The following is a 15,935-nucleotide window of genomic DNA, read 5'->3' as shown; positions in this document are numbered from 1 at the left end:
CTCCCTGGGTTTCTTTCAGTGCTATTATATATCTGGGACTCCTCCGAGGCCACAGCATCGCTGTCATCCCAAAGTTCCTCGCTGTTAGTGAGCTTTCTCACAAGGCTGCCTGCCCCAAAGGTGGGGAGCCAAGGAGCTTGGACATTAAATCTTCTCCAGCAGCTTTGCACAGGAAGCCACTGGCTGACCTGACAGCTGAACCCAGGGAAATTCCTTTTGCCATGAACTCGAGCAGAGCAGTATTTCACTCTGAATCACTTAAATCTCAGACAGTACTTGAAAATCACAAGATCAGCCCTTCTTTACTTACCACAAAGCTGTATTCCCAACCATATGGCTTGATGCCCCCAGGAATACAGTGACAGGGAGCACGGCTCTGCCTTACAGCAGGTGGAAGGACATTTGGCACGTAGCTCACTTAAAGCCATGTGCCAACACACCAACCCGGGGTCAACAGGGTTGACCTACTGATGAGGGTCAACAAGATCACTGACCCAATCTTGTAAGACAGAGTGACGTGCTATGGGGCAGACCAAGGGCACCTCTGCTGGCAGTGAGAAGAATGAATCAGCCATGCATTGGTGCCCAGGGAACAAGGCACAGGTGAGACAACAACCAAGCAGAGACAACACCCACGGAGAAAACTCCTCCACCTCCCAAGCCCCCTGCATGAGTCTCCAAGCCACAGCAGCCACAAAGGCGCTGCACAGCAATGAAAGCCTCCGTTTTCACTCTCATTCCATGGGAGGAAGCAAAAAGGGTAGGTAGGTCCCAAAACCTGGGTGGGGGAATGTGGTGGAAATACCTGCTGTGAGTCCCTGATGGTTTTGGGGAGCAGTCCCCCTTGCTGCACAGCCAACCCCTCTGAGCAAAGGCAGACACGCCGGCCTGCTGTTTGCCTTTGTGACTGTCATCTGCCTCCTTACGGAAGAAGGATGAAAAATAGCCTGGGGCTGCTGCTATGGAGAAGGATAAAGGTACCTTGGGCTGGCACCGGGGAAGTGTGAAGCTGCGTAACATTTATGGCCGAGGTTTTTTGATCAGCTGTGCTATTCAGTGAGGAACTGCTGTGTTTCAGACAGCTGCAGGTCATGAGGAAACAGCTTTCCCAGCCTGAGGCACCCGAACGCAGGGCCTGAGGGTTGCTCATCACGAACCTGTCCATATGACAGCTTTTTACGGTGACGTTTTGTTCAATAAAGTAAAATGTTTGAGCTGAAATTGAAAATACATCAAAAAAGCACAGGCACTTAAAAAAAAGCAATTTTACGTTACGTTTAAAAAACACCTGGGTGTTTGTGAAAACAATGGAGTAGATCAAAACCTGGTTTTATAACAAGTTCACTGTAAATGAAAAACTTTGCATACTAAAGAGGCTGTGGTCCAGGCACTCTCCAGACCCTTGGCCTCTGTTAGAGGAAGAAGGGTCGTCGTTTCTGTTGCAGAGACAAACAGAGCCAGAGAGATAGGAAATGCTATGGCTGAAGTCAGCTGGCAGATCAGTAGCGATGGCAATTCCGATTTGGCTCCAAAAAAAAAAATGGTTTGTTTTGAAGTAATTCAAATTAAATGGAAAAAAAAAAAATTGGTGGGTTTTTTTTTTGTTCAGTGTTTTGAGAGGTTTGGGAGGGACCTTCGCATCCGTCTTCAGCCTCTGCACTGCTCAGCTCCTCGCCTCCTCCCATCATTTCCCTACTAGAAAAAGAGAAACCAGCCTCCAAGTGGATTTTCATTCTGAGCTGAACCCAACCTCATTTTCTACTTTTGAGCTTTTGCAGGGGTAAAATAAGGAAACATAAGGGGATTAAAAAACCAAGTCAAATCATGAAAAAAAAAAAAAAAAGACAGAAAAATTAGTACATTTCCTATTGAAAAAAGTTACAGTAAAAAAAGACATAGCCTTTTTTGTGGTTGGCATTTTTAACTGGCAAAACAGCAGAATTGATGGAAGCCCCCAACCCGGTGCTGCATTCAGTCCCTTGACACCTCCAACACCTCCATCCCTGCCCTGTCCCGCGGGGTGCGGATGACCGTGCACAGAAAGACGCGGGGAGCTGCCGGACGCGGGGCTCTGCAGCGCTGGAGGCCATCTGCACTCCCAGCCTGCCGATCACGTGTCAGGCACTTGGAAGCGGACCCAGCTCCTTCCCCTGGTGCGGTTGCTCCTTCCAGCACGCTACAGTAAGCAAGCGTGTGCAAGGAGGGAGCCTAGCGTCTCGTCTCAGACCATGTTGGCACACGCACCCCTCCCTGGTAGGCACCCGAGCGTGGGGAAACTTTGCTGGCTTTCAGCATGAAAACGGCCCAGAGTGCAGGAGACCGAGTGCGGCTTTGCTCAGCGAGGATTTCCTTGGTTTTGCTTAAAGGCTGAGGAATGTCTAACGCTAACTATATCCAGATGTGCCTACTTGGCAGCCCACTGCCGAGACATTACCGAGGGGACACAGGATCAGCGCTATCAAATGGGATGTAAGTATCTATTATGTATGTTTGATCAGGGTGGGTTGGGGAGAGTTATGCAGAAAGCAGTGCGAACTGGAGACTCTCTTTTCCTTTTCCTCCAGCCTGCAGCTTTTCTTTTTGCCTTGTTGCTCTTGCAATATTGTTCCATGCAGCAACCTGAACTGTGATGGTTAACATACGGCAGGGTTGGCTACAGGCTCTGAACACGCAGTCTCCAGCCCTGCTATGTCTGCTTTACTCTTTACTTTCCAAAGAACTTTCTTTGGGTGTTGTAGGTTGTTTTTACAGAAGAAAGTTTGGGGTTTCTTTAGACAATGCCTCCAGTGCTCCAAGACAGGGTTTCCTCCCAACCGCAACCATGTTCCAGTGGTGGCACGTTATGTCTACAAGCCATTCCTTGTCCATGAAAGGACATGAATCTTCCCTGTGTTACACTATTGTATGCTTTGAGCAAAACATGGGAATTTTCAAGCTCTCTAGCGTCACGAGGAAAGAAAGAAAAAAATTCAGTCCTAATGAAATGGGCAGTTACTGATCACATTTTTTAACAGCTTTTGGACAGATTCTGATAAACTTAAGCGTTGGATATCATCTTGAAATTAGTGGGGCAAGTCAGCACGTACTCCCTCTCCCATTCATGTTTGGGTGTAACAGTATGTCCATGCTAATGCACTGTAATTGCTGGGGTTTGGGGCACATCAGGCAAATGATTTATTGGATCAGAAGAGGGTCTGGGAGCTGAAGAGGCAGCAAGCACTGAAGCCTGGGGAGGGCTGGGAAAGGAGGGTGGTTGTTTCAGTGGGGCTGTTTCTTACCCCTTCACAAGCCTGCAAAGCTTTATTCTCCTTCTGGGGCCAGCGGAAATGAATGTTTGCAAGAGAGAGGGCAAGTTCCTCGCCCTGCACTTGGCTGCTCCGGGAGGGGCCTGTCTCCCCGAAGCACTGAGGGTGTGAGTTGAGCTGCTGAGCGCTCCATAATTCTGAAAAGCAGACTACCTACAAGCAAGACTGCACCTGGATTTAGGGAAGTACCTCTCAAGGCTGCTAAGCCTGTGGAAGATAATTGTTACCTTCTCCTACCTTGCAGGCAGCTGAACGCTCTTGTTAGAGAGGTGGTGCCGTGCGCAGGAGGAGCTGGAGTTTTCCCTGTTTGCTGGGCCCCACCATGGCATGCCTGGCAGCAGCGCAGTCCTGCACAGGCACTGCCCCGATGGCGCATCCTGCCCCAAAAGGGCCAGGAAAACATCCTGCACTGCTTAAATGCAGTAGAGCTGCAGTCCCCAAGCTGTGCCACGTGTACACAAGTGACTTACCACCAGGTCAGCAGGGCGACGGGAGGAGCGGTGCAGGCAGCCAGCATTTTCTGGAGGCGATGGGGACGATCGTGCAGGCAGCCGGCGCTGCCCAGGGTCATCGGGGCGCCCGTGCACGACCGCTGCTGCCTTCTGCCACGGTACCGCACAATTCTCTGCCGGGGATGGTGCAAGTTCCTTTCGGGGAACCCTGTACATGGGAGCAGACATCTTGGCAGCCATCTCCAGCCTTTGCACAGCAGCACTGCAGTTTCTCTGCATTTAAGTTTGTATACTTCATAAAAGCTTCACCGGCTGGGGTGAAAGCTAAAAGGAGGCAACCACAGCAGCCATTTGCAAGCAGCTGTCTAACACATGACTGGCATTGCAAAGCGAGGCTGGTAGCAGTGACAGGAGAGACTGTAATAAAATGGGACCAGCCAGCTGGGAAGCTGATGAAACCACCTATTTCACGACTGGGGCAAACAGAGAGATAAATAAGGCACCCTGTCCTGTAACAGCATGGATCTCATCCATTTGTTTGAGCTGGCCTGAAAAGCAGCTCTGACAGGAAAGTTGGAAATGGTCTTTGGAGTGAGGCCTGCATTTTTGTTACCTGCTTGCACCGCGCTTCAACCAACAGAGCTTTTGCCTCCAGGTGCTGCAACGCAAGTAGCGGCAGCAGCGAGGCTGTGCCGGCAACGCTGCGCGCGGGGCCGCAGCACTGCTGCGATGGCAGCCCTGTCCGGCAGCGTCCGAGCAGCGCCGTGGTGTGCGGCTGAGCACCACGAGCCTCTGCCCCTCTGCACTGTGTTCGTTTGGCTCTGGCTCACGATCCCGACTCCTGGGAAGGCTGTCTTAAGACATTCAGCTAATTAAATCCTACAGCCTATTCCCAGTCTGTTTATAGACTTGAAAACTTGTAAGCATCTGAATAAGATGGGCTCTTTTTTCTGGTAAGGCAGCTTAGCGATTGTTTTGGTTACTTCATTTTTCTAGGGCTTTACAATAACCAACGTGCCGAAGGGCATCTCTTGTATTTCAGCCTGCCCCGTCTTCTAGTCAAGAAGATCAAATTGTTCAGCATCGCTTTGTAATCCTATAGCTCCAAATGAGACCTCTTCACAAACACCCTGTAATGCAGAGAGGAGTTGTCCGGCACCAAAGCCACTTGAAGCATCAACTTTGATGAGGTTATTGACTTTGCCTGGAGGGGGGAAAAAAAAACCCAAACCAAAACCCAAACAAATGAAACCAAAAAAGAAATCATGCAGGAATAAAACTCGTTACATGACACCCAAACATAGAAATGAAAAAGGGCCTCTTCCCCTGCTCCAACACACAGAACTATTTTTCCCCTTTAAACACTCCAAACGCAGCTCAAACTGTTAAACCCCAGATGTTTCAGGCATGCTTTTTTATGTGGGGCAGAACAAACCCAGCGCTCGAAGCCAACATACCCCGAAGAGCCCAGGCATCCACGTGATGCAAAATGAAGATGAGGTTTTGCCTGCATGAAAACTGTACTGAGAGAACTCAGCTGAGATTTGAAAACCTTTGCCTTAGCACTTCAGGTTTCTGTTCAAGGGTAAGAGAAGGACAGCAGCCCAATGCGGCTCAAAGAGAGCAAAACAAGTAATCTCCACCTGAAACAGAGTGCTACTTGCGTCTGTGTGTTCAGCGACGCATTTAAACTAAACTGGTGCGGACACAGAAGTCAAACACCCTCCTGACCCTCAGGGGCTCAGAGGATGAGACCAAGAGAGAGTCAGTAGGAAGATGTAGTCACCAGAGCTTCAGGAGGTGCAGACTTCTTGCTGTCAGCATCCTGGTCTGGTGGGATTAAGCTGATTTGCACATGTCTATTTTACACAGTCCCAGCTGCAGGATGGGCATAGGGTATGTTATTATTGTTGCTGGTGGGTTCTTGAACAGCGTCAGGAGAAGGAGGCAGGGGAACAGCAGCACAAGGTGAGGAGGGGCCTGGGAGCTTGATTTGCTCTTGCTGAGTGCATCAGGATGGAAAAACTACTGGAAATGAGGTGGGAGAAGGACACGTGCGCAGACCTCCCCACTGCAGGGCAGAGGCTGGGTCTCAGCTTCTAGCACTGGGTGTTACAACCCAACTTCATTCTCGTGAAATGCGTTCAACCAACGTGAAGTGAAAACAAATATCCAAAACCTCAAGCATTGCCTCAAAGCACCCCCACCACCCAGGATTTTCCAAGTTCCCCTGAGGATTGCAAAAAACTCATTGAACCCGTCGGTGCTGGATCCCCAACACTGTCTTTAGCTCATTTTACAGAGAAACAGATAAGACATCTCCGTCAGCACCCACAGTCCCACATACCACATGGCCACACAACCTATGTGGCCCATCCATTGCACAACTCAAACCTACCAGTGGCAGCTCCAGCTTCAGGAGCGAGGAGGGGAGCTGGGAGGGAGCTGGAAATGCTTCGCATGCAGTGGGGCAGCAAGCTGATCAGGGACAACCTGCAGCTGTGCTTGCTGGGGATGGATGCCCCCGTGAGCCAGGCTGGGATGAGCGTGCGGCAGAGCTCGTTGCTGTGTTTTGTACCTGCTTGCTTGGTGTACCACATTTTCAGCTTGCCTCGCTATCGCAGCTGCTTTTCCCGAGGCCGGGCAGGTTGAATAACCACTCTTCAAGGCACAAAGCACGATGCCAGAATCACCGAGGCTTCTCGACTGAATTCAGGGACAGGATCCAGAGGCTTTTTTTCCACCTGGTCCCATGTGAGCAGAAGTGCCAAGTGATGGAAACGTGATGGCTGGTGCAAAAGAAGATTTCCAGGCTGAGCTCAAGGCTTCACATTATTCAGCTGGGAATGAAGGACTAACAACTGGTTTTTGTTTTGGGGTTTGTTTTTTTTTTTCTTTTTTTAAATCATCATTTAACTGCTTTTATTGCAGCACTCCTTGGCCATATTTCAGAATCCTCCTCTCAAATAAATGAAAACCAGGTGGAGGACTGGGCCCTCTGCCCGAGCGTGCAACAGCGCAGGTCAGATTCCCTGCCTGGATGCTCACCAGGGTGCCGTGCCCAGCCACTTCCAGCTTTCAAGCATTTTGTTGCCTCTTGGGCCGCACAGGCTGTGGCCCCCTCGGTCCCTCCAGCACATTCCCTACGTATGGGCTCCCCATGTTTCCATCTCATGGATACAGGACCTCTCAGCCTCTTCCTAGAGCCCAGCTCAGCCCTCTCACATTGCTGGTGCTCCCGGCCCAGCACGCGACACTCCCAGTCTTTCCCAGGACCCTCCCTGTCCCACTGCTGGGGCAAACTGCGCCGTCCCCTTCAGACCCGCTCGAGCTGGACTCAAGATCCCTACTGTAGCCAACCCCAGGCAGCCAACACAAAGAGGGATAGCTGCCCATTTTTCTAAGCTTGGAGGACATGGGAGCCCTGGCAGCTAAGCCCACATTCCCTGAGGCACCGAGTGATGCAGCCGTTTTATAACCCTGGCTCTGTTTCACAAGTTGGATCCCCCACAGCTGTGTATGAAGCAGAGACACGTTCGCCTTGGATGCAGATATGCAGCGAGATGCTGTGTCGAGAAATGCTCTGCTGTGCTCACATCTCTCGTTTGGCATCAAATATTTTCTGCTCGCTTTGATAGCCCTGTAATTTTTTTTTTCCCCGGTGTCGAGGTGGATGAATAATCTTTTTGGCTTTAGGACATACCGGAGTGTCTGCCAGAATCATCAATCCCTCTGAATTCAAGAACAGGACAGCTTTTCCCACACTGACGTCCATGAATAGAGCTCACACCTGTGTAACAGTTAAGGGTATTTCCTTCAAAAGACAGAAATATCTAAAAAAGACTGGAAAATCCACATAATTTGATCAAGGAATCACTTCAAGGGCTGGCAACTTCTTTTGAAAATGAGATGTCTATATTCAGCACTGAACTGTTTCATTTCAGCATGGAAATCACTATTTCAGATTCTTTTCTTTCAGTAAATGAAAACACAGAAGAAAATCTGGGCTATCAGCCCAGGCTTGTAACAATTCAGGGTTTTTCTTGGCTTTTCCACGGGCACTTGCTGTCAGATTCCAAGATGCTGGCAGGATAAATCTGTAAGTCACAGAAATTACGAGTTTCATGACACACACATTTTATCCCAAACCCTCGCCGATAAAATTAAACACAGGAAAGAGCCAGGACTTTCATCCAGCTCCTTAATTACCATCTGGAGCCTGGCAGCTGATGTAAGATCAAAATTTTGCATAGAAAAGGAAAAAAAAAAAATTGCTATTACAGTGGGGAAAGAGATGAGACTTTATGAAGAGCTTGAGTAGAGATACACAAGCATCCCAATGCTGTCAGGATCCATCCCACCAGGGACTCTGTATCTCCTTCTTGCTCTGGAGACCACGTGCACAGAGCTGCGTAGCACCTCAGTAAAGCTTATCCCAATGCAACAGAAGGAGCAAAAATGCCCCAGTCTTAGTTCTTATGAGCTTTTTGAGACAGGGTCTTTATTTTAGGTGTCTCAATAGCATAGAGTAAAAATTCTTGCTCATGATGGGTGGAAGAGGGACAGACTCTGTCTCCTTAGTGGATCCAGTTCAGTAGCATGTCCTGGGTGTAGTGGGACCATCCTTTCATAACCCCGGAGCTTGCCTTCAAAATTATTGGAAGCCTGCTGGGAACCACATCTTGACAGATAAAGGATGATTTAGCACAAAACTGAAGCACAGTGGGTTGCTGCAGAGCACCGCAATCAGGACTTGCCAAGGGTAATTTGCACACGACAGACGTAAAATGCAAACTAACATCCTATATGCGTTGAAAGAGACTGTTTCACGAGGCTGAAAATAGTTATGAGCCAAGTCATGTGGCAGAAAAAGCATAAACAGAAAACAGCTTCTGATTATTATAAGCATTTAAACAACAATTTCTGAGAGATCAGGGAAAATTCTAGAATCCTGCTATCAGTATCAAAGCTATGCTGGTTAAAACATCTGCCTAGTCCAGGAGAGAAGTGAAAGGTACAGTAAAAAAAGCAACAAATGGAGAAAACCCCAGCAATCTCTATTAGAGGCCAGAAAACGGTGAGAAAGGCAGCCTGAGGAAAAAAGCATGGTCATCAGGACAGGGAGGAAGTGATTTTGAATCCACTGGGAATGCAAAGAGCCTTCCCAAGGCATGGATAAGTCATTTGCTAAAATAAAGTTTTCAGGAATACTGGAGACAAAGCAGATGAGGTCAGTAAATATTTTGGAGCTGCACTTGGGAAAAAGATAGCTCATACCACATGATGATGAAATACTCTCCATTTCAACAGTAACTTGGAGATACAGTTAACCAGTAATGAAAAAGCAAAGTATTTTAAAATTATGAGGTCCAAGTAATGTGCATCTAAGAATTTTAAAGGGGCTGGCCAAAAAATCAACTGGTTTATTAATTTTGCTTTTTCATTGGTCTTGAAATATTGCCTAGATCCCACAGGGTCCGGAGGTAGTGTTGTGCCACTATTTTAATACTTTACAACTACAGACTGGTCAGTCTAATTTTGAGCTTTGAAAAGATAACAAAATGATAACAAAAAGATACAAAATTGATGGTTAATGAACAATTAGCGGGTGTTACAATGTATGACAGCGAAAAAGGATTTGCTGAAAACGGATGCCACTGAACCAAAGAGGGTCCTGTTTTAAGTCATAATCACGTTGAACAAAACATTCTTACCAAGCATGTAGCTGCCCATTAGATGTTTGAGTCAGTAAAGTGGCTACAGGGCTCGACTGGAGGCAGAGCATGCATCTGTGTGCTCCACAGGCTAACAGCGCTGAAAACAGCCAACTGCAGGAATAAATTGCGTAGGAAGCCACAAGCCCTGGCTCCTCCACCCTTTTCAGTCCTCAGTAAGGAGCGTTCCTTAAGTGAAGACAGACTGATGTACAACCGGGCAGCTTTCAATCAAGAAGTTTTCGGGTAAGATGATCTCAGCTAATTCAAGACAGACGACTGTAATACCTTCAAAAGTAGCTTCTACTAATACAGCATAGGCAAGATAGAGCTGTAAATGGCATACGAGTGTAAAAGATTATCAGCGGGTTATATAAGAATACTTATGTGCGCTTGTGGGAAAATTTGGGGGTAGAGCTAAACTTTTAGGAACATGATCCCTACTAACAACTGTAGGGATTACAATTGTCACCTACCTTCTCGAGGAGCCTGGAGTGACTGTCAGGTCCCCGCTGCTCAACTCGGTTGTTAGCTGCTGTGGGGAACAGCATGGCTGCACGTACAGTGGTGATGAGAGGACCTGCCTTTACTGCAGCTACCGCCACTTGACCAGCTCTTTCCCTGAACTACGGTTACATGCTACTTTCTGCCTTCTTGCTACTCTTCCTTATTTTTTTTTTTTTTGTTTGCAGTTGAAGAACTGATTGAATGAGACAGAAGATCTCCAGGAAAAGCGTAAGTGAGGAATCAACTCTTCTATTTCAAAAGGCATCTTCATCTGTCACACGTGAATAAAACATTCCTAACGCTAGGTTCTGCCTTGCTTCTGCACATTGGTATTTATTTGCCCGCCTCTTGCTTAGCAGTTAGGGTGATTTGGCAGAGGCAAAACACCCGTGCCCCTTCTAACCTTATTAATGGAAGTTATTTATAATGGTTTAATATTTTATAAAGATTACTGGCAGCAAAAAGACCCTATGTGCATTCCAGAGCGTGCCTAATGGATTCACTTTGAAGGCACAAATCGTACTTAGTTTACGAGAGCTGGCTCTGTGTGCAGGGAAATGCCAGTGACATGCTGCCGCTGAAAAGCCTGCCTTCAACAGCCAGGTCCATGCCTCCCCGTTTCAACTCAAAAAGGGTAAAAGCAGCAAGAAAAATTTACCAAGTTGGGGGGAAGAAGGAGGGAATCTAATGATTTATGGAAGAATGGCATTATTCATCATTTTCCACCTTGTTTTTCCCAAAGCAGTGAAATCTCTGAAATAGCAAAACATGCTTGGCAGAGACGAATGTGGGAGGAAGGCCCGATTTCACATTGTGCTTAGGGAATGGTTTTCAGGATGATGGATGACAGCTTGATGACTTAACTACCAAGTCACAGAGCCAGAGCACCAGGATCAGTGTTAGGTTTGCAACCCATGTTCCTTTTGGCAAGTTCCTTAACACGTCTCAGTGTTTGTATGAGTAAAATGCACTTTGCTGCTAGTTTTTTAAATGGTGTTTCAATTAGTCTTGCCTGCACGCTTCAAAGCTGCTGAATCCTCATTGCTGACACACCGTATGTTTATTTACAGATGGACATTGGTGCCAGGCAGCTCAAACACAGCTTTTAACAGTCCCAGAAACACTGCAGAGACAATGAGAGTTCGTCTCAAAGGGGATGCCATCTGTACCCTCTTCCTGCTGGTAGCGCTTTGCTCTTTACTCTACTCGCAACTGGAACATTTAGTCCCGGTAGGAAACAAGGAGCCGACACAGAAGAAGTCTTCAGTAACACCAAAAATATTTTCTGACCCCAGGGCACCTTGGAGACCGATGCCAGCAGAGGCAACGGTACCCAGACCCCAAGTAACTCCTATCATTAAACGAACGGAAGTGGCCAACAACAGGGTCCAAACTACAAGTCCACCCCCATTGGCTGATTCTGCCTTCAACTTCAAGCGCTATCTCCTAAACAAGGATAACAGGAACTTCAATCTCCTCATTAACCAGCCCAAGAAATGCAGGAAAACACCTGGAGGTCCCTTTCTGCTCATTGCTATCAAATCAGTAGTTGAAGACTTCGACAGACGTGAGATTGTCCGGAAAACTTGGGGCAGGGAGGGCTTGGTGAACGGGGAACAGATCCAGCGAGTGTTCCTCCTGGGAACACCAAAGAATAGGACAGTGCTGGCGACATGGGAAACTCTGATGCACCAGGAGAGTCAGACATACCGGGACATTTTACTCTGGGACTTCATGGACACTTTCTTCAATCTGACCCTGAAGGAGATCCACTTCCTGAACTGGGCTGCTGAATTCTGCCACAACGTGAAATTTATTTTTAAAGGTGACGCCGATGTTTTTGTCAACATCGAGAACATTGTTGACTTCCTTGAGAGACATGACCCTACCGAAGACCTCTTTGTTGGAGACATCATCTATAATGCCCGCCCTATCCGTGTCCGAAAGAGCAAATACTATATCCCAGAGACCATGTATGGGCTAAGCATCTACCCAGCCTATGCAGGAGGAGGGGGGTTTTTGCTGTCCAGCCGCACCATGAGGAAGCTCTCTAGGGCTTGCAGAGAGGTGGAACTCTTTCCCATCGATGATGTCTTTTTGGGAATGTGCTTACAGAGAATCAACCTCAAACCCATTTTGCATGAAGGATTCAAGACCTTTGGCATTGTCAAGCCTTCTGCTGCCCCACACCTACAGACATTTGACCCCTGTTTTTACAAAGATCTCATGGTAGTTCACAGTCTGAAAGTTGCTGAGATCTGGCTAATGTGGAACCTGCTCCACAGCCCACGTCTTTCCTGTACACAGAAGAAGCAAGTGAAGAAGCCTTTCCAATGGAAAAAGAAAGCTCAAATAACAACACTGGCATCACCCCTCAGATAATCCAGGCAGACTGCAGCAGAAACACATAGCAAAACAGCTGAGAAAGGGAACCTGGAACTGTTGCAACCAAACGAACCGACTTTAGAAGTATTTTAGCACATATTATTTACAATGTTAAGAGAAGATGGCAAACTATTGCAGGAATTTCCCAAAATTCCACATTTGCACACACATACCATGTAGGTCCTTCTCCATTAATGAGTCCAAATAATCATAACAGTATCTTTAATTTATTATTATTTATTAGAATTATAGTAGCATGTAGTGGGCCAACGTGTAAAAAGCACATTGCAAAATGCAGTCCTTGGTGATTTTTCAGCATTGTTAGAAACGTGAGAAATGAAAGAGGATAGAGGGCAAGAGATGATGCCAAGGAGCACAGCGATCGTTGTCAACTTATTACCTTGACTCAGACTCATTGAGAAATGACCAAACTACATAGTAACTAGAGCAAAGGAAATCAAGTCACCTTAGCATACGCTCAAATCAAATCACCGCTGCCTGGTTGGCTTTCTGTAGGCCTCATAAGAAGAGAAGGAAAAAAACAACTAACAGCTATTGAAATGGGGTTCTGTACATTGCAGATAGGGTGGACAAGAAAACAAATGAGGCTGGTGTGGCTGGTTGAGCAAAGGACAAGTAAGTAGATAACTGGGAAAGGGGCAGACTTCCAAAGAGCCTTTAAAGAAAGGACAAGAAGAACTTTGAGTTGATCCTTCCGAGTCTTGATTTTTCATTATTCATAGCAACTCCTCAGTTCAAGTATCTGCTCCAATGACACACTCAGGACTCAGGGGACCAGTTTTCAGCACTTCCATGAGCTCAGGCTCTCTACGCTATGTTGACTGGCACTCAGTGAAAATTCAAAGTCATCCAACAGTATCTGATCTCTCTCACCATCTAATCCAGATCTTCAGAAGGTTTACATCTGGAGAGATCCTTTTGTCTTCACTTGTGAGGGTAAAACCACATAGAGCTTCTGCTTGCGTCACATTTGGGAGCTTCTTCAAACCAAAAGGAAAACTTGTCAATGGACTGGGCTGGTTTCTATAGACCTTGGTGCTCTTGCCTGGCATACAGTCAACTCCAAAGAGCAGCCAAGACTTTTCATATTGCTGCGGGTGTCATGTGAAGGGAGAAAGTAGTCTTCAGACAAAAGGGCTTCAGAATAAAAGCCTTTCTAAATTTATCGCAAGAAAGCAAAAAACACACAGCAAATCTTTCTGTTGGGCTTTCCAAGTTTCAGTCAGTCTGTAACTTCAGAAGTATTTTAAGCATTGGACAAGAACACTGGATTGCTATTTTTCAAAGAATAGTCCATACTTCGAAGCATTTTGGTTTTTCCAGCAGCAGACTACCTTAAAAGAACATCCTTTTCTTGGACATCAAAGATGAGGTAAATTCCTCTAAATCAGGGTTAAAAAGCTATGAAATTCATGGGGCAAAGAGCCTGAATTCACCTCTGATACTGTGTTTGTTAATTCTTTTGCAATTTTTTCCCCCTCAAGAAAACTCTTATCCATCAGAGAACCCCCGATGTCATCTCTCTTTAGGAGGGCACACACACCCAGCTTCAAAGGAAACTACGATCAGTCATAAATGTCCATGAAGTTGCTTTCCCTTGAACAGAGCCTGCAGCACAGCTGCATTTCACATCTGGGTATAAACTTCCTCTCACCCAGCAGTACTGGGCTCAGCACTCATATTAACTATGCACAACATGGAGGAAAGCAAGCTCGTAATATCTATTGGTAGACTATTAACAACAGTCTTAACATGTTATCTTCATCGTAAGAGTTTAAGCCTTACAATAACGTATTTCCAAGGAAAGGTCAGCTATACAGAAATCAAAAGCCCATATATTGATTTGGGATATTTTCAGGATGCAATCTTGAAATACAAAATGCTCATGTGCTCTTTACAAGGAGCTCTGTAGGGTGTGGAAATAAGCCAGAGCCTTGCTGGTGGGAGAAAACTGGTCACCCCCCCCGTCTGCTAACATGTGTGATACTTACGTATTTATGCGCTTGTACAGAAATGTATTGCCTGTGATTAGTTTACAGTTTGGGAAATTATTTATACCATAATTAAAAGCATGCAGACATGCCTCTAGTTGTCAGAGTGAGTCTGTCAAGTATATCTGCACACATGTTGTAAGACTAATGCCACAAGTATTTTTCATGAAGACAGCAACATGAAAAATACATTATTCATTATTTTGGATAACTTGGTAAATCTTTCCTTATGCTGGACTTAATTTAATGGTAATGACAGACAGTCTGACTTCATCTAAGCTGGAGATTGTTTCCTAAAAGACAGGGTCTTTTCGGAAAATCCTAAAACCCTAGGTGTGTATGAGAACTGGCAGGAAGGACCCTCTACTGACCTTTGTGATGCATCTCAAAACCAAAACCATCCATTTCAGAATGACATTCTGAGCAGCTTTTATTAACTGGCTAATTCAATGCACCACTCAGGGTTTTGCTACAAAGCCTTGCTTGGCAATTTTTTCATGACTAACCCATGACGAGAAAAGAAAACATAAAAACATCCTAAGTGGGTTCAATCAGTAGCAAGGAAAGCAAGCAGACTTCCTTGAGACAGACATCAACATCTGAAGCTAATACAGTACAGTAGGTATTTTACTGAATCCCAGGGATCCGCAGACAGTCAAATTTTGTTCCTACTGTACATGAGTAGCCAGATTTGGTCACTATAACAAGCAGAGCTGGCTTAAACCTCACATTCAGCACCTCCGAATGCATCTCTGAACACATAAACTGGTAGCGAATGCCAAGATCCATCATTCGGTCAGGCCACTGCTGACTTAGACATCATAAAAAAGAAAGCCAAAGATGGCTCTGAAGTGATTGAGTGTTAAAATATTGTGCTTCCTGTTGGCAGTTTAATTATTCATCTTTCGACAGCATGTTCTCGGAAGAAATCAAACAGTACAAAATAATCAAACAGCTCAGAGAATCCTCACTAAACATTAGCACTAAGAACATTCCCCAGAGAGTGCTGAAAGACCATCAGATTGGGGCGGGGTGAGGGGGTGTGTGTGTCTACCCCAAAGCCCAATTTGAAGAACTGCTGAGCCCCCAAGTTGTACCTTTCAGCTGGAGTTGTGGGTCTCAGCAGCCCTGAAAATTAGCCCACCACATTTCCCTAATGATGTTACTAACTCTACTGACATTTGTCAAAACCAGTAAAACTTTTAAATCCAACTTTTCATGATTTTCTAGGCTTATGGTTAGTAAGAAAATCATACTGAGAAGTGAGAGAGGAAACTAAACCCCAACGGATGAGCGCGTCCGAGTCCCGCCAAGAGCAGCAACAGCTCCCCCATCAGTCCTGACCAGCCCAGTGTGCTCCCCCCAGCACCCCCAAAGCCAGCCCACGGTCTTCCCTCTCCCTCCCTTTCCCAGCCCGTGCCTTGACAAGCCCGGTACCAAGACCGGGGCAGGGGGACAAAAACACAGGTGGGCAGATGGCTGCCTTGTGCCCAGGGGGCCTGACTGAGCTGGGTGGGAATAAAGGTGTGCTATTAAGACAAACCCTCTCTACAGCCACAG

The 15,935-nt window shown here is 46.5% G+C and overlaps 1 protein-coding gene across 1 annotated transcript; it reads left to right on the top strand.

The window, feature by feature from the left end:
* The first annotated feature begins 2,374 nt into the window (after positions 1 to 2,374).
* B3GNT9 (UDP-GlcNAc:betaGal beta-1,3-N-acetylglucosaminyltransferase 9) lies at positions 2,375 to 12,360 on the top strand. Its single transcript, XM_075715543.1, has 2 exons — positions 2,375 to 2,469; positions 11,049 to 12,360. Exons 1-2 carry the CDS (start codon positions 2,375 to 2,377, stop codon positions 12,358 to 12,360), a joined length of 1,407 nt encoding a protein of 468 aa, XP_075571658.1.
* Positions 12,361 to 15,935: the final 3,575 nt, after the last annotated feature.

This window comes from Pelecanus crispus, chromosome 8 (genome assembly GCF_030463565.1).
Source record: "Pelecanus crispus isolate bPelCri1 chromosome 8, bPelCri1.pri, whole genome shotgun sequence".
In the NCBI taxonomy this organism is placed as follows: Eukaryota; Metazoa; Chordata; class Aves; order Pelecaniformes; family Pelecanidae; genus Pelecanus; species Pelecanus crispus.
The sequence above is the reverse complement of the archived record's forward strand: the minus strand, read 5'-3'. Positions and strand labels throughout refer to the sequence as shown.